This window comes from Panthera pardus, unplaced genomic scaffold (genome assembly GCF_024362965.1).
Source record: "Panthera pardus isolate Hobbes unplaced genomic scaffold, ASM2436296v1 HiC_scaffold_20, whole genome shotgun sequence".
NCBI lineage: Eukaryota > Metazoa > Chordata > Mammalia > Carnivora > Felidae > Panthera > Panthera pardus.
Window position 1 is genome coordinate 76,845,045 of NW_026526766.1, and position 23,333 is coordinate 76,868,377.

The following is a 23,333-nucleotide window of genomic DNA, read 5'->3' on the forward strand; positions in this document are numbered from 1 at the left end:
TGAGTGGGTGTGAGTTTTGGGTGGTGGGTAGGAGGCTTGAAGCTTAGGAGATAGAGTCCTCACTGGGTGTGGTCTTGGGACTGGTTCTGGCCAATAATGTGTGAGTAGAGATAATGTAGGTCACTTCTGAGCAAGGATTTCTAAGTATCTGTGTGTCCTCCCATGCTCTCTTCACCTTCCGCAGCAGGCTTAGAGGCTGCATATTGAATATTCTACCATAATGAAATAAAAGGATCCTGGACCCACGAACCATTCTTGGAGTACCTCCAATCAGGAATATTCTTGCTGAACATTGCATGGGCAAGAAAGAAACGTCTCTTGTTTTAAGTCACTGAAATGTGGAGGTAGATACAGAAATCAGCCTATCCTAGCACAGGTCAATTTTGTTCTTTCTTTATTTCTTAGCAAGTATGTAGTGCCTGCCAAATAATACCAAACACTTCTTCCAAAACTCTGATGAAGATGGAAATTCCTCAACTGACTGAATGCTTATGGGTCCTGAGTTGACCTTGCTCCACAGGGATTAGAGGAGCAAGTTGCTTCCCACGCCCCTGGCGGGGTCTCCTCGACTGTACCCAGGGTGTGATTATTACTGTATTGCAGTGGAAACTATGGGCCCAGGAGTTTCTCTTTTGTATTTGATACATGGCCTGTCTCCTGGCAGGGGCACACAGAACTGAGAGCTCTTTGACTGAGGTCAGTAGATCATGGTGTGTTAATCCCATGGAAAGAAAAAAGCATCTTTACAAGGCACTATCATTAACTCCTCGTTCTTGGCTAAGAATAATTTTCAAGAAGACTTCTATAAAATGTGTGTATTCACATCCTTGAAACATAGTCTGGGAGACTGTCTTCGACCCCTTCTCTTAGTCCTCATCTTGGCCATCATGGGGTTTTCTCCTTAGTGATGGGAAGAAAGGGGATTTGCACCATTACACACATATTACTCTATCCCCTTGAGTGCTGTGTTCTAGTAATGGGGTCTTGTTCTAGTAACAAGACCTTGTTTTGTCTGGCATGAAATAACACACATTTGTTTCTGAGAAGGTAGAATGTGTGTGTGTGTCTGTGTGTGTGTGTGGGTGTGTCTGGATGTGTCTGGGTCTAGTGGGTGTTAGAGGCATAAGGCATGAGGTCTAGGCAATACAAACCATTAGAATATTATTAACATGAGGTGATTTTATTTGCATTTTAGAAACATTGCTTTGCTCTCAGGATAAGGGATGGATTAGAAGAGTTAGGACATGGGCAAAAATGAGCCTGGTCCCTGAGAGACCCGTTAATAGTGTATTCTGCTAATCCAGGCCAAGGGATATATTCAATGGCAATGCTAATAGAAATGAAGACTGACATTTTAGAATTCTTTTATAGATCAAATCTCTAGGAAATGGTAGAATGTTTTATTTTAAAGTGTAGGTTTTTATCATTCAGGTGTGGTGAGACCAACAGATCAAGAGATGATTGCCATTGAAAATATAGTTTGTTATTCACAGTTCCCAAGAGGAAGGCCACACACTGCACCATGCAGGGCCACATGTGGAAGCACCAGCATCTGTCAGGAGGCATAAAGAGCAAACAGCAGACACAGGCAGGAGGTTTGGTTGTAGTTTCTGAAGTAGGAAAGGCAAGAAAACATAAGGTCAGCAGGCTTAGACTTGGCTAGTTTGAATAATTTCAGGAAGCTATGGGGTATAGGTGCTTTCTCTAGGTATCTGGTACCTGGTATCTAAGGCAGAAAATTGCCTCCTAGCGTATAAAAGCCAGGCAGAAAAGGCATTCAAAGTATGAGCTTAGGATTGGTGCCTTTGTATATGAAAAGTGAACTCCAGAGCAAATCACTTGCTGTCAAAGGACTGTCTAGCCCTGGGAGGGATAGTCTATCCTAGCCAGCAACGCCGGGAGGCAGAGCAACAAAAATGCAGAAAACAAGAAAATGTAGTTAATGTGCATTTGATGAGAAAAAAGAGGAAGTCAAAGCGATTTCCTTCTGGGATGACTATGTGGAAGTGAAATGCTATTTACATTTCAGAGAACTATTCTTCTTTATTGAGCACCTACTCTGTGCCAGGCACTGCTCTATGATCTTTACATAGTCTCAATCCTCAAAGCAAAAGTTTGACAGTGGGACTATTTTTAGCTTAATTGTATACTTGTGTTGAAGAAGACTGCAAGAGTTTGTGCTCAGTCGTCTATGACATGCTCCCTCAGAGCTTGATTTTAGAGATGTTGAACTTGAGGTGCCAGCAGGACATCTTGGTAGAGCTATCTAGGACACAATGCTAGCAATACCCCCATTTTTTCCGATGTTCTTGTTTAACAGAAACTTGCCTCGCACTTGCTACATCCCAGATACAGCTCTAAGAGTTTAACAAATGCCAACTCATTTAATCCCATAGCAATACTTTGAGGTATTATTTTATCCCCATTTTACATATATTTTTAATGATTATAATAGCTACCAATTTATGGAATATACTGATGAAGCATGTACTAAACATTTTATGTAGATTAACTAAAGTTGATCATGTAAGACAAATGTGATTTATCTCCATTTCAAAGACTAGAAAACTAAGGCTTAGTGGCTTGCATCATTGGACTACTGTCCCATGGCTCGATTTTTGTGAATTTCATAGATTCGAGCTTTGATTCTGATTAAAGGCATTGTCCCATTTTGCAGACCAGAAATTAAGGATCAGTAGTATGAAGTGACTGACAAATGCCATGGGGCCATCCTTAAGTCACCCAGCCTCAGTTTGGATTTCAGTATATCTGATTCTTCATTCCAATCTCTTCCCAATATTGCTGTGCTTTCAAACTGTGGTTCACTGGAGCTGTGTTTTCAGTCAGTTTCACAAAAGTGAATTTCTTCACAAGATTTCACAAGAGTTGACGTTGCTACGCGCTGAATTGTATTCCCCTCAAAATCCATGCTGAAGTTCTCCAGTCCCTCAGAACGTGACTGTGTTTTGAGACTGAAGCTTTAAAAAGGTAATTAAGGTAAAATGAAGTCATATAGATGGACCCTAATCCAAAATGACTGATGTCCTTTTAAGAAGGGGAAATTGGGACACACACACACACACACACAGGGAAGAGCAAGTGAAGGCAGCCACCTGTATGCTGAGGAGAGAGCCTGAAGAGCCGTCATCCCTGCCCACACCTCCATCTCAGACTTCCAGGCTCCAGAACTTCATGAGGAAATAAACATCTGCCCTTGAAGCCCCCCACCCCCACCCCAGTGTGTGGTAATTTGTCACGGTAGCTTTAGGAAATGAATACATACAGTGAGTTTCCTCTACTAAAACGAAACTGGAAAGCCACGTCCTGGATTGTTGCGCAGGCTGTTTGACCAGTTTGATTGCTTTCCTAAGTTCACTAACCAGGAGGTCAGATGACTTCCCGGGATCAAAGTCAGCTTCCTCTTGCTGTTACTTGGACCACTGATCTGCAGACATTTTCTTCTTCTTCTAACTTCCCCTCCTGTGACTGGGGACATAACTATTAGAGAAACAAAAGCCCAGAATGCTAAGGTTGCCTTTCTCACTTCCTCTTGCCTCTGAACGCAGCATTGCTTTGAATACAGTCATTGTCCTAGGGCACTGAGCAGGGGAGAGAAAGCGGCAGTACCTCGGAGGCCACACCAGCAGGCGGATACAGCGTGTCATGTTTCACCGAGCCATTTTTGGACACAGAAAATGCCAGAATGATGCCTCCTACCCGCCTGGCTGGGACTCTGATCCCAGCCATGGCCTTCCTCTCCTGCCTGAGACCTGAGAGCTGGGACCCTTGTGTGGAGGTACGTGGTTAGTGTCAGCTCATCTCCTATGAGATTTGCCTTGCTTCTGAAAAACTGCTCTCTGCCCAGAACTTCCCACTATGGATCCCCTGCTAGTTGCCTAATTTCATTTGCAAAAAAGAGTCAAATTACCTTAAGGACTTGAGAAGGCACAGGGACCAAACAATTCATGGTTCCATGGCACCAACAGGTAGCCCATGGGTCATGTCCCATTCAGGACTTTAAGTGCTAATAGGGGCTTTAGGTCAGATCTGCTTAAAATCACTGTTCTTTGACTTCTGGGCTGTGTGATCTTGAAGAAGTTATTAAACCTCTCTGAAGCTAGATTTCACATCTATGAAAGCATTATAATAATACCTGCTTAAACAGAGAGCTGTAAGAAGTCTGCTTCCTGTCATTTCCTTCTGCTAGTGGTCTGTACTCTCAGCTTCAAGCACTCACTTCACCCCTTTCGATCTCAGGAAGGAGTGTGTGAGTGTGTGTGTGGGAGGGGTGTGGGGGTGTGTATGGGGGGTGTGTGTGTTTTCTCTTAATAGGGAGAACTTTCTAAGTGGATTTCAGACTTGTGGATCTAGCCCTGGTTCCAAAGGATGAAAAGAAAGGAGTTTAGAAAAGAAAGGGGAGAAAGAGAAATGAAGGCAAAATGGAAAATGAGAAACAAAGAAACAAGGGGTGGGGGAAGAAAGAACCATGTAAAATGACAGCTAATGCAATGGCTTCTTTCTTTGTGAAATACCAACCGACTTTTGCATAATCTCATTCATGATGGATCTCTTCTGTCCCTCCCCACCCTGTGCATGGACTTTCACAAGTGCTTTGGAAGCCCATGGTAGGACCCAATAACCAAGAGAATGTCCTGGGATTTAATGTGTGACAGGGTCAGAAACTCAAGAAAAGCATAACCAGTGGTGTGCAGAGATTGAGGGCATGGCGGAAATACCATGGGGGAAATACATACCATATGTAACAAAGACAAATTTGTCATCTCAAAGTCTTGCCTTCCTCCAATTTCCTGCCCAGAGCCCTACTCCTTGTCTCCTCTGTGTCCCTCCTGCTGTTAGGTTAATGGGGATGGTCCTCTAATCAAAGTCACCACTAAATAAAATCACACCTTCCCTTTTCCCACACCCCATATTCTCAGTCTCCAAAACCTGTCCAACCCTGCCTATCCCCTAAGTGCCACCCTAGGGCAGGTCCTCAATTTTCCTGGCCTTGAGTCTTGGATAGTGACTGGTCTCCTGCCTCTGGAGTCCCCTTTCCACTCTAATTAACTCTGTACATTTTTGTTTGTTTATTTGTTGTTTTGCCTAAGTCTCAGTTCCAACAAATTGCCCTCTTAACAACTTGTGATAACTTTTGAGTGCTATTAGGACAGTTTGCTACCCCACGGCCTTTGCACTGGCTTCCTCTAGCTAGAATGCTTTGCTCCTAAATCAGTGCTGCCCAAAGGCAATATCACGTGGGTCACATGATCTTATTTAAACAATAAATGTAACCAACTAAATTTAGCCAAAGTTGTACTTAACTAAATTGTAGGTAACTAAGTTTAAATTGTAGCTTTAAAATTTCTGATAGCCACTTTGAAAAAATAAAAACTGATAAATCTGATTTTAATATTTTTATTTAACCCAATATATTCAAAATATTATTTGAAAATGTAATATATACTAAACTATTAATAAAATATTTCACAGCCTTTCTGTGGCACAGAGTGTTTGAGATTTAGTATGTATTTCACATTTAATATACCTCTCAATTTAGACTGTTTCTCATTCTCAATAGCCGTGTGTAGCTAGTGGCTACCATGCTGGAAAGTGCAGTTTTCCTTATCATCATGACTTAATCCCTCACTTCATATTTCTGCTAAAATGTCACCTCCTCTTGGAAGTGTTCCTTGATCACCTCATGTAGAACTCCCTATGCCCCATATTTGCCTCTAATCTCTATGACGATTTATTTTTTATAGCACATCATTAAATACTTTTTGTGTATTTGTTCACTATTTTTCCGTCCTTTTAAGATGGAATCTGTAAGTGAAGGATAACATTGCTGATTTTATTTATCACTATATCCCAGCATTTTGTGCTGGTCTCAGTCTATCAATAACCAATGTTGTGGTTGGACCAGCCCTTGTGGTTCTTTTGGATTGTAAGGTACCTTTCAGCAATAACCATCTGGAAACTTTGAAAAACTAAAAATTTATAACTTATAAGACCTGGAAATTATACAGCACATGTAGGGCCACACATGTGGCCTCAATATTGAGGGTAGAGAGAAAAACTGCTCAAGCATGTGGGGTTCTGTCTTGACTGGGGTTGAGAATGGGGCCTTAGGGTTTCCCTGGCTCCCTTCTTAGTGGTGAATTTAAAACATAACAGCAGAGAGTTAAAGGGAGGAGGTCGAGGGGGAAAAAAAAGAAGGCTCAGTGGGGGAAGAAGTCCTGGCTCTGTCTAGTCATGTGGCTGGTGTTGTGTTTATTTTAGCCCTCTTCGAAGCTGATGCCTCCCCCAATTAAAGCTTAAACCAGACACCTGAATTACAAGAAATGCCTACTGTCAAAGCTTAGACTATACCCAGTACCTAGTACCCAGAAATTGCTCAACTTACATATTTTAGATGATTAAAAATACTGCCACAGGGCTCTATCTTCCGCACTGGATTAGGATCCATTTCTCCCACTATGGACCAGCCGCTCTGAAATAGTTTCCATCCTTTTCTTGCTTACATTATTCTCTCCTTCTTTCTCTTTCCACATATCCAAATCTTGCTCATCCTTGAAGACACACCTTGAAACCTTCTCATTCTCAGAGGCCTTCTATAATCCCTGGATCCAGAATTGACCTCTACCACTTATGTGCCAAAGGAACTATTTTGGGGAAAAAAAATTTCCAGGCCTGATTTACGGTCCATTACACTAGTGTGAGTTGTGTTCCTATCTTAGCTCTTCCTCTAGACTGTAAGCTCCTTGAAGTCTGGAGCCATTTCACACTGGTCTTTGTACTGTCCATAGCACTTAGATAAAATGGCTACAATTTGGATTTAAGCAAATCTTCATTCAATCAGGTATTCTCTCATTTAGTCAATAAATACTTAGTGAGCATTCACCATTTGCCAGGCACAACTGTGAGTGCTGGAGACATAGCAGAGGGCAAGAATATCAAAGCTGACAATGTAGTGAGGGTAATGAACAAGACACATGGTACAATCACATAGACAGTGTAATGTTAGATGGTGATACACCCTGCGAAGGCAGATGACAGAGCGTAAGGGAAGGATGCCTGGTACCATCCTCTATGAGACAGTATGGCTGGGAGGCTCCTACAGGGGATAGCATTTCCAGAGACATGTCCATCGATGAAGTGAAGAGCTGCACACGTGACCTGTAAGACCTTATGCAGATTATTCCATCACTCTGACTTCTTCTTTAAAAGGTTTATTTGAAGATTAAAGTATATAACATATAAGAAATAGGCCCACATATGGTAGGGGATTAATAACTAATAACAATAAATGTTAACATGTATTGATCATTTACACTGTAATAGGCTTTGGGATAATCTCTTCAAATGCCTTATTTCATTTAATCCTTTTAACAGATTCTATTTTGGTTTGGTTTTAAACAGAAAACCAAAATTAGCTGGCTTAAGCAAGAAATTTTGTTGAATAAATCAGAGAATTCAGAAATTAAATGGGAAGTTAGAGAACAAGGCCTACAAAGAATTTGGGAAATATGATGGAAACAAGCATAGGAACCAAGGGAGCATAAAGTACCTGGCCTTATTTGCTAGGTTACACCACTGAAGTCCAAGCATCTGAAGGATTTTTCCCCATTTCTGTGTTACCTACTCAAAGGTCAATCAGCCAAAAGAGAGAATGCAACTGGCAAAAATTGAGTTATGACTATGAAGTCCAGGCACCTGAACTGATAGTCTCCTCGAGGCTGTATACAATTGTGGGGTACTTGGTATAAAAAAGGTTTTGCCCCAAATCCCATGGAACACTGGGGTGGAACTCAGGGCTTCTGGACTCCAGAGCCTTAGCCTTTCAGCACTTGATTCCCTTGCTTCTCCCTAAATGCTGCCATTGTGATAGCAGAGGTTAGAAAACAGGACATAGGAAGTTCTCTCCCCTTCCAAATCTAGAGTAAGAGATTTTATAAAGTGAGTGGATAAATGAATGAATGAATGAATGAGTGGATGGATGGATGGATGAAAGATGGTTGGATGGCCCCAGTCCAGGAGGTCTCCATGGGTCTGGCCTAGGAGAAGGGTGTGGAGAGGGCAGTCCATTGAGGTGCATATATTAAGACACTGTATCTAATATGTGATCATTGCAGGTGGTTCCTAACATTACTTACCAATGCATGGACCTGAATCTTCACAAAATCCCCGACAACATCCCCTCATCAACCAAGGACCTGGACATGAGCTTTAACCCCCTGAGTCATTTAGGCAGCCATAGTTTCTCCAACTTCCCAGAACTGCAGGTGCTGGATTTATCCAGGTAATGACTGAGATTTTACACACGGCACAAGGTGAAATGCTCATTGTTCTATCATTTCGTTCTTATGTCAGGAGTCTCCTCTTTATTCACTTAGTCATTCAACAGGTATCTTATTTGCTGTATAACTTTGGGCAAGCCCCTTCCTTTCTCCAGGTCTCAGTTGCCTCATCTGTGAAATGAGTACCTGGACAAGATAATTTCTAAAAACAGTTCTATCTTTCGATTTTAGGACAGGGGAGAAAATTGACTCAAACTCTTTCACCAGCAGATATATATTGATTACTATTGGCTATATAGTATAGAATCTACTAGGAAATAAAAGTTTATTGATATATTATATATACAACTCCAGCTATTAAAGAGGGCATACACACTTGAATGAAGTAACATATTAAAATCCTGAGCATGATGTTAGGCCCATAGTAGGCATTCAATAAATGTTACTTGATTCTGATTTGGGATTTTTGAACCTGAGATAAGCATGGGAATACACAGCAGTAAGTGATAAGCTATGTGCAAACTAGAGGCAAAATGTTGTGTCGTTCAAAAGAGAGGCCTTCTCTGCAGTGGGTAATCAAGACAGATTTCATGAACTGAGTAGGATTCAAAAAAATATCTAGAATATTGAAAGTGTGACAGAGATAGGGAAATAGGAAGATATAAGTAACCCAAGAAGAAAGATGACAAGATCAAAGAAAAATATCTTCTGTAAGAAAGAACAGTGACTAAGATTTTTCTTTTCTGATTCAGGGAAATGTAACATTTATTAGGGCAGGTGAAATTATTATCATTATTTTGGGGAGAGAATTGGATTCTAAAATTATTTTCATCATTAGGGCTATGATGGGTTGTGGGTTATGGGTTATGGGGCTATGATGGGTTTAAAATGTACTAGATAATGGATCATATTCTATATAAGAGTTTGGGGAAAATGAAGAAGCATTTATATATATGGCTATTTATTATAGAAACTTTTAATGAATTCTAAGACCATAGCATGAAAACCTTCTTTAGAGCAGATCTTTATATAGAAAGAAGAGGGGACACTTGATGTTTTATACTCTAACTTGGACAGTGAAAGTGTATAACAAAGAGGGAATGGAGCATTTTGAAAGGCAGTGGGGGTTGAGGAGAGAGCTCTGTGGGGCTCAGAAGACCTGAGCCAGATCTTCCTCCAATATTTACAGCCACATGGACTGAGGCATGTCACTTGATCTCCCTGAGTCTCAGTATTCTTATCTGTGAAACAGAAATGATGAAACTTACCACACAGGGCTAAATGTGATCGTGGATGTTAACATGCATATATATTAAAAACCTTATGAGGCAGACTTTATAAGAATAAAAATATTACTATTGTTATAGCACTTCATTAGTTTCTGAATTTCCTTTTTCTGAATAAGACTTTTTCAAGAACTATAATTAAGATGGACAGATCACCCCTCCCCTTTTTTAAAGCAAGAAGTAGTTTCTCATCAGACCATGTGTTTTATAAGGAATACTTAAGGCACTTTTCTCAGAGGCCTTAACTATGTGCCTCAAGAGAGGCCAGCTCTCTCTCTCTTGATTATGGTTTAGGGCAAGGACAAACATAGTATTGTAGATATCCTTTCCCTTCTCATATCCCTTCACAATGTTCACATATAGTGATTCAACTAGTCCTCTAGGATGCTTTATAATAGACCAGGCACCCTGTTATTCTTATGGAAACCTATTGACACATGTATTTGCTTTTTTGGACAAGGAAACTGAAGTACAGAGAGTTTAAGTAATGTATCTACATTCACTCTCTATGTTTTGTAGAGCTTGCTGCAGCAGAGATTCATAGTCACATCTCCTGCTTCCAAGTTAAATGTTGTCTTCATCTTAATGCTCTGTTTCTCTAAAGTGATGAGCCCCCTTTGAGGAGACAGAGCAAGAGCAAGACCTCTCCAGTCATCTGATGCACACAGCAATATACATAAGTTTATAGGTTACAACATCTTATAACTGAAAGTAACTTGAGAAATAATCAAGTTTAGCTGCCTCATTTAGAAAGGTGATAACTGAGGTCCGGAGAGGAAGTTTCCAAAATCATGTGATATGAGAGAGAGGACATCAAAGACACCAGAGCCAAGATATCTTGCCCACTTTTCCAGTATTCTTTCTATAGCATCTTCCACCTTCTATTGAATTACCAATCGATAACAAAAGCTTGGGCCAAAATGCTTTGATTACCCATGACCCACATGGAGGGGATAGGACAAGTGGGGAAATTGTTAACGTGATTCAGGTTGGACTAGGAAATAACTCACTTGCAAATTGTAACTGTCATGCACTTGTAGGACTGGCAGGTGTTTACCATTGACTTGCCATTCATTGGCTGGATAAGAACCTTGTCTGTAGGACACCTCTACGAACACTGTATACAGCATGGCTTCCATTTCTCTGGAAATAAAATTCAAAATCCTTTATCCAGTCTTTAAGCCTTTGCTTTGTATCCTCCTTTCTCCACAAGTTCGTCTCACACTCCTCCACTTCCCTCTCTGTACTGCAGACACAGAAGCAGTTTCTTACGGTTCCTCCATGTATCATGGCTGTTGCCTACCTCAGACTCACTTCCTTTTCTTGGTAATCCTTACTCATCTTTCAGGTTTCAACTTAAGTGCTCTCGTGGAAGCCTGCTCTGGTCCCCCCTGTCTAGGTACATTCCTTCCATATAAGGTTTCATAGTGTACTTTCCTTTTCTTCCATACAACTCTCTCCCATCACCTGTTACTACTAACATTTACCTGTGATAACCACAACTTGCAAATATCTAGCTATCATACATGGAGAACTCTGCATTGACATTGAGGGTAACACAAATGTGTAATTTTTTATGTCTTTAAAATTGACACTGACCGGTTATTTAGCATGCCTAACAACTAACAGCTATCCATATCATCTGTGCCAATCTGATGGACAATCACAATTATGTATGGCAGGAAATAGCTAAAGTTAATCCAAGGTGGTTACATACTCTATCAGCCATACAGTCTTCACGTGTCCCCATTATTGATCTTTAACTGACTTCTTTCTGATGGATGTGTTGCCTCTGCTTAGCACGTGTGCCTAGTGTGCTAAAAAGAGTTTGTCATTGTGTCCGGCGTAATAATACTGCATCTGTGGGGTTTCTTATTTGCTCGTGTCATGATCTGTCCTGCTTCATGTCTTTGTCGATGGCATAGATCATATGGCATGTCACATCTGTGTGAAGAGCTAGGTGACTGGGGTGGTTACTCCATTTTGAGTTTTGATCAGCAGAAATATTACATAATCTGTATCTCTTTTCCCTGTAGGTGTGAAATTCAAATAATTGAAGATGATGCATATCAGGGCCTAAACCACCTCTCCATCTTGATATTGACAGGAAATCCTATCCAGAGGTTATTCCCAGGAGCTTTTTCTGGACTATCGAGTTTACAGACGCTGGTGGCTGTGGAGACAAATATAGCATCTCTAGAGGACTTCCCCATTGGACATCTCAAAACGTTGAAGGAGCTTAATGTGGCTCACAATCTTATCCATTCCTTCAAATTACCTGAATATTTTTCTAACATGTCCAACCTTGAGTATTTGGATCTTTCCAATAACAAGATCCAAAATATTAATCATAAAGACTTACAAGTTCTACATCAAAAGCCTCTACTCAACCTTTCTTTAGACTTGTCCCTAAACCCTTTAGACTTTATCCAACCAGGTGCCTTTAAAGAAATTAAGCTCCGTGAACTGACTTTGAGAAGTAATTTTAATAGTACAGATGTAATGAAAGCTTCTATTCAAGGTCTGGCAGGCTTACAGATCCATCAGTTGGTTCTGGGAGAATTTAAAAATGAAAGGAACTTGGAAAGATTTGACAAATCTATCCTGGAGGGACTGTGCAATTTGATCATAGAAAAATTCCGGATAGCATACTTTGACAAGTTCTCAGAGGATGCTATTGACTCATTTGATTGTTTGGCAAACGTTTCTACCATTTCTCTGGTGCATCTGTATTTCAACGGGCTAAAACAGCTCCCTAAAAATCTCGGATGGCAACGGTTAGAATTGGTTAACTGTGAATTTGAACAATTTCCCACATGGAAGCTGGACTCTCTCAAGGAGCTTGTTTTCTCTGCCAACGAAGTTGGGAACACTTTTACTCAGGTTAAGTTGGAAAGCCTTGAGTTTCTAGATCTCAGTAGAAATGACTTTAGTTTCAAGAGTTGCTGTTCTGAGAAAGATTTGGGGACAACCAGACTGAAGCATTTAGATCTAAGCTTCAACAATATTATTACCATAAGTTCAAACTTCTTGGGCTTAGAACAGTTAGAATATCTAGATTTCCAGCGTTCCAGTTTGAAACAGGTCAGTGATTTTTCAGTATTCCTACCCCTCAAAAACCTCCGTTACCTTGATATTTCTTACACTCACACCCAAGTTGCCTTCCATGGCATCTTCAATGGCTTGATCAGCCTCCAAATCTTAAAAATGGCTGGCAATTCTTTCCAGGACAACTTCCTTCCAAATATTTTCATGGAGCTGACTAACTTGACCATTCTAGACCTCTCTGATTGTCAGCTGGAACAGGTGTCCCAAGTGGCATTTAACTCACTCCCTAAACTTCAGTTGCTAAATATGAGTCACAACCACCTCTTATCATTGGATACACTTCCTTATGAACCACTTCACTCCCTCCAGACTCTGGACTGCAGTTTTAACCGTATAGTGGCCTCTAAGGAGCAAGAACTACGGCATTTTCCAAGTAATCTATCTTCCTTAAATCTTACTCGGAATGATTTTGCTTGTGTTTGTGAACACCAGAGTTTCCTGCAGTGGGTCAAGGACCAGAGGCAGCTCTTGGTGGAAGTTGAACAGATGGTGTGTGCAAAACCTTTGGACATGCAGGGCATGCCCATGCTGAATTTTAGGAATGCTACCTGTCAGGTGAGCAAGACCATCATTACTGTGTCGGTTTTCACTGCACTCTTGGTTTCTCTGGTGGTGGTTCTGGTGTATAAGTTCTATTTCCACCTGATGCTTCTTGCTGGCTGTAAAAAGTATAGCAGAGGTGAAAGCACCTATGACGCCTTCGTTATCTACTCAAGCCAGGACGAAGATTGGGTGAGGAATGAATTGGTAAAGAACTTGGAGGAGGGGGTGCCCCCTTTTCAGCTCTGCCTTCACTACAGAGACTTTATTCCTGGTGTGGCCATCGCCGCCAACATCATCCAGGAAGGTTTCCATAAAAGCCGGAAGGTTATCGTCGTGGTGTCCCAGCACTTTATCCAGAGTCGATGGTGCATCTTTGAGTATGAGATTGCCCAGACTTGGCAGTTTCTGAGCAGCCGTGCCGGCATCATCTTCATCGTCCTGCAGAAGTTGGAGAAGTCCCTGCTGCGGCAGCAGGTGGAGCTGTATCGCCTTCTCAACAGGAACACCTACCTGGAGTGGGAGGACAGTGTCCTGGGGAGGCACATCTTCTGGAGACGACTCAGAAAAGCCTTGCTGGATGGTAAACCACGCAGTCCAGAAGGAATGGCAGATGCAGAAGGCAGCTAGCGTGGAAGAGTAACCTCTGCCTGAGGAGGAAACACTCCTGCAGTGCTCCTTGCCCAGCTTGACCCAGTACCTTCGTTCACGAAATGAGAATTAAATGCTGTGACATACCTGGCGCTGTGCCAAGGGCAGATGATTCAGTGGTGCCCGAGGAACCCAGGACTGCTGACCTCATGGGGTTTACAGCGCAGGGGGAATAAGTACTGTGCTAAATTACGGAATCTCCAGGTGGATGTTTCAACCAAATCAGCTAAGGAGTCCATGGCAGGGAAAGTCAACTCAACACTTACCCCATCAAACTGAATTAGACCTAAGACCCTGGGCCCTAGTGAAATCAGAAGGTATAGTTCTTCACCTGAGTCTTCTGAATGGAAACTACCTCATGTTTTACATTTTAGCCAGCTTAAACTTAACTGAATGAGGTCTTTACTCACTTTTCCCTTTTCTAGTGAATGCAATTTAAATTCCACTTGATAACTCAGAAGGCTCCTGATTGAGACCACCTCCCCTCCAATTTCAACCTGTTTCCTTACATAGGCTAAAGTCTGTAACTAATTCCGAAGGAAATCTGAGTAATACATATCCACAAACATCCTGGTCTTTCTTTTGTATGTTCTAAATATTAACTGACTGTGCCTGATACATTTTTGTTTTTATAAATCTAGTTCTCATTTTTCATGTCTTCTCTATAAACTCTTACCATAAATAAGGCTTTTAGAGACATGCTAGAAATTTCCATATTTAAGCACTATCATTCAAGAAAATATGTGAAATTCACTCCATCACTTTGTCGCTTGATGTCACTCTAAAGTTATTAACTACTAAGTTATGACTGTCATGAAGGAAGCATTACAATGATTTTGTTTAAAGTGGCACTTTTTGTAAGAGAGAGGGACAAGTCCAAATTCCTGGTCTTATAAAGAGCAATTCAGGCTAAGGGCAGGCCAAGAAATGGGATGGCCTCAGGAGGTCATTTTTTTTTTTTTTAATTTTTTTTTTCAACGTTTTTTATTTATTTTTGGGACAGAGAGAGACAGAGCATGAACGGGGGAGGGGCAGAGAGAGAGGGAGACACAGAATCTGAAACAGGCTCCAGGCTCCGAGCCATCAGCCCAGAGCCTGACGCGGGGCTCGAACTCACGGACCGCGAGATCGTGACCTGGCTGAAGTCGGACGCTTAACCGACTGCGCCACCCAGGCGCCCCAATTTTTTAAAAAATTTTTTTTTCAACGTTTTTTATTTATTTTTGGGACAGAGAGAGACAAAGGAGGTCATTTTTTGATGGTCCTAGAAACATATGGCTGATACAGTTGAGGTGACCACATGACGAGAGCTGCAGCAGTCTCTTCCACAGCAGATGAATATTGCCTGACAGGACACTGATGCCTTCAGGGATTGTGAAATAGTTTAAGGTGGGGAGCATACATTGTGGCTTCCTGTTGGGTATCACTCTGTGACCACATTTAGGAAGGAGTGGATGTTATGACTGAGAAAACAATGTCACTGAGGGTAAAGTGGGTCATGTTGAGGAGAATTCTTCGAAGAGCACACACTTATCTTCCCCAGAATGGTACATTCAAAGGAAGATCAGTGAAGATACTTGGAAAAGATGCTTGTCAAAACTGAAAACATGGCCACACCCAAGAGTGTGCTTGTGACGGAGTGTTTCAGAGTGCATTTTCATTGCAATATAGTGGGAGGTGTTGCACACAGCTGGGTGTGCTTCTAAGTCTTACGTGGTAGTGAAAGTGGATAGTGGATCTATGTATTTGTGCATGTCTCTAAGTATTACTGTCTGTGTGTGGATGCAAGAGTTTGTGTGTGTGTGTCTGTGTGATTATGTCTGTATGGAACAGTGTGATTATATTGCAAGGGGAATATGTGATTGATGTGAATGTCTACAGCTGTTGCTTTATTATTTTTATTATTTTTTAACGTTTATTTATTTATTTTGAGACAGAGAGCAAGCGGGGGAGGATGAGAGAGAGAATCCCAAGCAAGTTCCATGCTGTCAGTGCAGAGTCCGATGTGGGTCAGGAACTGTGAAATTGTGACCTGAGCTGATATCAAGAGTCGGATGCTTAACCGACTGAGACATTCAGGTGCCCCTACAGCTGTCTGAGATAGGTTCTCTACTCTTGTGTTTGTATGTGATTACTTATATACAAATGTCTACATTAGATTCTGAGTATGCCTGAAGGCATGTGTTTTCTGCGCGTGTCCACGCTATAGTGAGTGTGTGTTTTGCACATGTGTGTTAGTTCAAGCAAACATACAAGACTCCAAGGAGGAAAATCAAAATGCAACTAGAGTGTTTCTTGTATACAAGGCTGATGCTGGCCTTCTTCCCATCAGCCTCCTCTCCCAGATGGGAATTCAGAAAATTGCAGGTGAGGTAGACCAGAAAGGAAAGAAATGATACGATGGAAATGTAAGGGGAGGAAAGAAGAAAGTCAGACCTAGGGCAAATTCTTTGCAGCTATTTAAGTCCTCTGGATTGAAAAGACATGAAGAGTGGAATAGAGAGAAAGTAATACTAATTGGAATGCCTTAAATTTGTGTAATACCTTACAACTTGGAATATAGTCACACAATTATGACCACATATAAATTTCTTATCATTGAGGTGAGGTAGCAGGTTAAGAATTAGTTTCCTCATTTTACTGACATTAAACCTGAAGTGAAAGGAAGTAAATTTATTGTCAATAGGCCACAGTGTAAATGAACAGCAGGACCTGGACTTGGGCCTCCAGCCTCCTCAGGGCAGCTCAGTTTTCTACTACACCCCACTGCTTCATGCTGAGAGTTGGTAAAACAGGAAGTGAAACCCCTGTAGTTTTCTGTGTGGTTGACACTAGTCAAGGGTTTTTCACTGAAACCATGAATCTTTAGGCAAATACATATGCAACACATATTATATATCAAATGATTTACTTACAACACATTTCTTTCCATAAAGGATGTGAGGGAGATTCAAATGGGCAATAAGGCTAGCCGATTAGAACCAGAAAAGCTGGACAAAGAATGAAAAGGGGAAAGGAAGACACTAAGCGTAAGGTTTAGCATACTGTTTTCCCATTCAACCGTTGGAAAGACCCCCCCCCCACCCCCCGCTGGTGTTTTGGGTAGTGTGGCTTCTGGAGAAAGCCAAAATTCAGATTCACCATGTATCCTGTATGCTTTGGGCTTCACTTTTATGAGAGTCGAGCCAACTCAAATACAAAATGAGGGTAGAATATTACTCTGTAAACTGTTGTAAGTATTAAAAATAATTGCACATATAAGGATACTACTTTTATGGAGGAGCGATCCTCTGGGACTTTATGCAGGGTGAACAGAAAGAAACACTAAGTGGTCTTCTCAAAAACAATATTTTAGCAATTGCTGTTTTCCCAAACTGTGGGGCCACAGGAAGACTGTAACTGTAATCAGGCAGTTTCTTTCTGACTTGGCCTCCACCCGCAGGATTGTCAGAACCCTAGCCCCCTTCTGGACTTTATCACCTTTCTAGAAATCACCAGCAGGTCCTTGGAGGGTCTTACGTAAACACAGTTCTCACAAAAATGACTGACTGCTCTGTGAGGGCAGAGGGCAGAGGGCATGTGCACTCATCCTTTGCTGCTCCAGCCCTGAGGTCAATGGCCTGCACACAGCAGACAGAACAACATCGTCTATTTGAAGAATTAATGAGTGAATGAAGAACCATCTCCAGAGGGGATGTTGTCCTTTGCACCTCCTGGTCAAGGCCCCCAGGTCCCAGGCCACTGTTCTCTGCCACCCATGCAGTATCTGGGGCTCTAGCTTTCTATGGCTACTTCCTGTCTCTGTTGTTGTCTGCATAGATGGTCTCAACTATTTCCTCCACTCGGTTCCTTAACTCCAAGTATCCCAAAAGTTACTTTGCAGAAGAGAGGAAGAGGAGTTATAATAGTTACTTACCCATTGTGGCTATTTTTAGGTCCTACTCTACTGCTTTATGTATGATATCTAATTTAAATTCCCATACCATGACTATGAGATTGATTCTGGTAATATCAGCATTGTTACCCATTAGGAAACAAAGATTTTGAAACTGTAAGTAACATACCCAAAGTCACATAGCTAGTAGTAAATGCACAGCTTGGATTTAAAACAAGTCTCTCTGAAATTAAAAGTCAGCTATGCTAGATGGTTTCTCTAATGCCTTCCTTCTATTTCTTATAGAGATTTTAGTACTACTGTTCTTTATTTTTATTTTCTCTTTGTTATGGCCAGCACTCAACACCAGAACTGAACTACGGTGGTGAAACCAAAGGATGGGTGTTGGGCCAAAGGTTAAACTGTGTAAGAGACAGCAGGCTGTCCATGAAATCAACCATTTCCTCCCATGATGCTGGACTAAGCCCTTCTCACTTCAATGCTCTTTTCCAATAGAGCACATTCTTGTCCATGAGGCTCCCAGGGCTTTCAAGCAAATAGGCCCATCCAAATGGCCTTCCAGATGGGCCCAGCTGATTCTGTATTTATAGCAATTGCCTACCACCCTGTACTCAGTGATCCTTTCTGCCACATGGCTTTATATATGGCCATTCCTTTCAGTGTCTTCATTAAATGACATTGGAAAGCAACTTGATATAAAGCTGATATAGTCTGAATTCATCAACTTTAGCAACGTATCTTGACACAGGATTTAAGCTGGACAGTCTGGAGGAGGAGCAACATAGCATGAACCTTGCACTGGGTTTCCTACTGGCACTGTTATTCTCCCTTCTTTTGGCTTAGATAAACGAGAGGACCCCAATAGCTCAGAGTCTGAGAGTGTGAATTTCAGCCTACCACCTAAAACACTAAGAGTCTATTTTGCTAACTAAAGAAGAATATAGATGCTTTGAAAATCAGAAGTGGCTAGAAAGTCTGACTTTTACTTTCTTCTTGTGGAACATTCTAGCTGTTGTTACTAAATATAGGGGTGTAGATAAAAACAAAATTCTATGTGGACCTGTTTATGGAGCTATTAGCCCAGTAGATGTGTATGGCGCACTTGGGTTTGGATCCTGGTTCTGCCACACTTTCACACTATAATTTTTTTTTTTTAATTTTTAGTTTAATGTATTTGCTTTTAATTTTTTAAATGTTTATTTATTTTTGAGAGAGAAAGAGACAGAGCATGAGCTGAGCAGAGGAGGGGCAAAGAGAGAGGGGGAGACACAGAATCCAAAGCAGGCTCCAGGCTCTGAGCTGTCAGCACGGAGCCCTGACACGGGGCTCGAACTCATGAACTATGAGATCATGACTTGAGCTGAAGTTGGTTGCTTAACCAACTGAGCCACCCAGGTGCCCCTCGCGGTATAATTTGGAACCAGTTTCTTATGCTAATTCTCATTCCTTTTCTTGAGTGGCAAGGGTAAGTAAGTTTCTCCTGTGCCACAGGGCTATTATGAAGATAAAAGAGAGAGTGAAAGGGAGACACGGCACAACCCTAAATTTACCCACTTGAAGGGTCCACCTGAAGAATAGGTAATATCCCAAGCCTCATATGAAGTTGACATAGAAACCTGGCATCCTGAAGTTCTCTAAGGCAGGAGTCTTACTCAAGAAATTGAATCTCGGGGAGGGAGAATGGAAAGAGAACACAGGAAGAGCCCTAGCTCTGAAACACATTGAATTACCAGATGCTGCTGCCAGAATTTACAAAGGGGCAAAAGCCATATTCTGTTTATTTTTAATGCAGCAGAATCCTGCTGTAGCGGACAGCGAACCACCTGGGAGGGTAGAACGTGAGATCTGGTCTAGGCACTCTATTTACTTGTTATATGACCATGGGAAAGCCATTCAAGTGCCTTGGAGGCTCAGATTTCAATACATAAAATAGGAGTAACAGTACCTTCTTGGCAGACCTCATGGGGCTATAATGATAATGCTGACAATAATAATGTTACCTTTATTTTTAAAATATTTTTTAACATTTATTTATTATTGAGAGACAGAGAGAGGCAGAGCATGAGCATGGGAGGGACAGAGACGGGGGGAGACACAGAATCTGAAGCAGGCTCCAGGCTCTGAGCTGTCCGCACAGAGCCAGACACAGGGCTCGAACCCACAAACCATGAGATCATGACCTGAGCTGAAGTCGGACGCTTGACTGACTGAGCCACCCAGGATGTTAGTTAAAATGGTTTAACTAACCAATCATTTCATGCAAAGGCTTTGTACGTACTAACTCATTTGCTGTGTCACATCAATGAATTAAGAAGATACTAGTTATTTCAAATTTACAGATGAGAAGACTGACACTTAAAGATATTCTCTAATGTGTCACCTGCTAACAAATGCGAGTTCTGTGGTTAGGATGTAAGGCCACGTCCACTCCATAGCAAGGTCTATTTAATACTGTTCTGTACCAGAGCACGGTCCTCTCAAAAAAAAAAAAAAAAAAAAAAAAAAAAAAAAAAAAAAAGCATAAAACTTCCTATCTCACCATCATAATTTTGACTGATATTAACCAAAGGGAATTATTACTATGCTACTTTTGGATATTAATACCACAGCCATACGAGCCTGGGAAAAAGTGAATCAAAGATATGCATGATTAAAACTGTTTAACAATGGACAAATCAAGCCCAGTAGATGATGATTTTCCTGAAAACAACAGCCTTAAGTAGCTGTATCATTTCTTAGTCAGTCTGACTTCCTGAATGGAATCACAGACTGGTGATTTAACAGAGGTTATGGGGGGAAGTTCCAAAAGCTAAGGACCTTCCGGCTGGTTGGAATAAAATCACACACTCTTAAGGAGATCCCCAAGCTTTCTAATTCAAAGTGAAACCCTGTGGAATAAGTAGTTGATCAAAAGCAACCAAATACACTGAGCACCATGCAAGCTCTTCTGACTGATCCCCTGTGAGTTAGGTACTACTCTCCTCATTGCTAAAATGGATGCTCAGAGAGGATGAGCCACTTATCCAAGGTCACACAGTTTATAGTATTAATAATAACTGACATTTGCTTTTTTCTTCCCCTCCGCATGTGCCTGAGACTGTTCTAATCAGTGTACTAATTCACTTAATTGTTAAAATGACCCTATTGGGCAAGTACTTGGTAGCTAAGCTACCAAGTTTTGCCATTTCTCAGATTAAGAAACTGAGGGGCAAATGTGAATTGTCCAGTTGGAAGGTGGGGTGGATAGGGTGTGAAGCCAAGCTGGCCTGATTCCCAGGGCTACATTCCTTCCGCCATGTAACGACTGCCATGGTGCCCTGGCTACTCTACCATGGGGAGAAGGACTGAAGGATAATGTAGACAAGGTCAGTAACCCCCATGCCATCTAGAAATGGAAAGTTTAAAAGGCAGTGTCTGCTCCTCGCCTCGATCTCTGCAGAAATAGAGATGATACCTCCCTGTGACAGTGCTAAGTGACAATTCTGAGTGTAAATGTGTTTTTTGGCACAAATTGTCCTGTCCTAATAGTCTTGATTATAATTATAAAATAATGGGTTTCTGAAAGGCTGCAAGCAGTTCTGGGAATGGCAATAAGGGTTTGGAAACGACACGTTGTTTATGCGAGAAGTGTTTTGTTGAAAATTAAACCCACGTTTAGGAGAAAGGATTGTGTTGTATGCTCTTAAGAAACTAACTCACTATGTAATTAAATCAAAACCAGTCAGTTGCCAATTTGAGCTCTTGTCTCACACTAATGACACCCCGTTTCCCATGAGCCAAGCAACATGACTGACCTAAAAAAAACCCAGCCTGGATCTTATCCACTGCCCCCAAGAACCTTGCTCCTCTATTTCCCTGGGGGCCCTGTGAGATGGGGTTGCAAAGCCCATCTTCTTCAGGGGATTCTATCTTATCTTTCCCTTTAGATTCTTGTTGGTCTTCTCACCTCCACACAAAGAAAGAATGAGCACTTACTGTTAAAGGGATTTTCTGGGAGGCACTATATGGAAATAAGGAGTTTTTAAAAAAAAGGATGTGAAAAAGTTTTAGAGGCTCTGAACTTCTCGCAAAATCCCCAGAGAAACTGTCTCTGACTTCATTTCTTAGAAGGGTAACAGAAGTCTCTCTTCTCTGTTCCAAGATCCCAAAGTTAGATTAAGCTACTAAATCTACCACGTTTTCTTGTGTCTCTAGGTCCCTCTCTCTATCTGTTCTATGTTCTTCTAGCATCTTCTCTCACCCTTCATTTGTACTCAATCTATTTCCACCAAGGACTTTAGGCAGCTTACAATTGAGATAGCTTTAATGGAACTATTAAAAATGGAAACAGTGTATCGAGATGATAAAGTTATCCACCTCCGGCTTTTTAAAAAGCGCTTGGCTTAAGAATCACTTGAGGACGTTAATTATCTATTTCCATCCATTTTTCTAGATGTGTTTATGATCTTTATTGTTGAAAATTCTGATTTAGTATCAGAGATGGGGCTTAAGGAATCTGTATTTTGAAAGGTTGCCCAAGTGATTTTAAGGCACAGACAGATCTGAGAATGACAGTCATAATAGAAAATGGAGGATAATACCCCACATTTAATATGGTTACTGGTTTTGTCCTTGAGATTTATTGCTACTATCCAAAACAGCCAAGGCAAGGTCAACGGGATGGAATATGTGATCCTTCTTATCAAGGGAAATAAGACACTCCTTATTGGTCAGACAGTTTCTTTCTTTCACACTGTATGGTTATTCCCCTCATCCTCCCAGGTCAGACCCGATGGGATGCTAATGGTGGCCTAGTTGATTCTGAGCTTACAATATCCACTTAGATCTTGTGACCTAGGCTCTTGCCCACTTCTCCTAGTTCCTCCTAGTGTGGTTCCGATTTTCCTTCTTCACGCTCTAGAATAGCTGAGACCCCGCATAAGCTTATACCAGAAACATGTCATGGTCTGCTCTGGGTTCTCTGAGCCATCTGCTGCCAATTCTGGTTTTCTGATTTTTATTGCAAAATAAATAAAAATAAAACCTGTCCGCTGTACTTTCACAAACTGACCACTCAGCTTGCCTTTGACAATCAAGATTCCAAAAATAGTTTTCTCTGGGAAACACCAGGATCTCCGACGCAAAGACTAGCTGAGTCATTGTCAGTCTTCCCAGGAACCTCTTTTTCAATATTGTTGGGAGGCAAGTGGGGCAGTGAGCACTGAAGGTTGATATTCAGTAGATTTTGTCCTTTAAGGCTGAGATCCTGAATCCTCTGGTGGAATGTACTGCTCCCCAGTGGGGAGGTATCTGCTGTAGAAACTTTCCAACTGCAAAGAGCACTTCTGAAATTCATGGCAGAGAGCAACTCTCTGGCTAGAGCTGTGTATCCTTTCCACACATCATCTTTGGCTGGATTGGCCGTAGTTGCAATGTCTCGTCCAGGTCTGGGAACTAACCCCAAAGAGCAGGGAACACCCTTCTCAGTTATTAGAATATTTGCTGCTGAGATTAGGTAAGTAAGCAGAGGCAGCAGTAGTGTGGGTAAGAGCTTTGACCTGCATTCAAGTCCCTCGT

General features: G+C 41.5%; 1 protein-coding gene across 2 annotated transcripts; it reads left to right on the forward strand.

The window, feature by feature from the left end:
• The first annotated feature begins 3,386 nt into the window (after positions 1–3,386).
• TLR4 (toll like receptor 4) lies at positions 3,387–14,640 on the forward strand. 2 transcript variants are annotated; one of them, XM_019454031.2, is made up of 3 exons: positions 3,387–3,796; positions 8,133–8,299; positions 11,620–14,640. In XM_019454031.2, the coding sequence occupies exons 1-3, from the start codon at positions 3,704–3,706 to the stop codon at positions 13,859–13,861; spliced, it is 2,502 nt and encodes an 833-aa protein (XP_019309576.2). In that variant the 5' UTR covers positions 3,387–3,703; the 3' UTR covers positions 13,862–14,640. The 2 variants fall into 2 exon arrangements, with proteins under 2 accessions (XP_019309576.2, XP_019309577.2); XM_019454032.2 differs by lacking the exon at positions 3,387–3,796 and having other exon boundaries at positions 8,186–8,299; positions 11,691–14,640.
• Positions 14,641–23,333: the final 8,693 nt, after the last annotated feature.

Excerpts from the sequence above, each read along its gene's own strand:
- TLR4 (XM_019454031.2), top strand. The coding sequence starts at position 3,704 with ATGATGCCTCCTACCCGCCTGGCTGGGACTCTGATCCCAGCCATGGCC. Across the intron at positions 3,797-8,132 it reads GCTGGGACCCTTGTGTGGAG|GTGGTTCCTAACATTACTTA; the intron begins GTACGTGGTTAG and ends TGATCATTGCAG. Across the intron at positions 8,300-11,619 it reads CAGGTGCTGGATTTATCCAG|GTGTGAAATTCAAATAATTG; the intron begins GTAATGACTGAG and ends TTTTCCCTGTAG.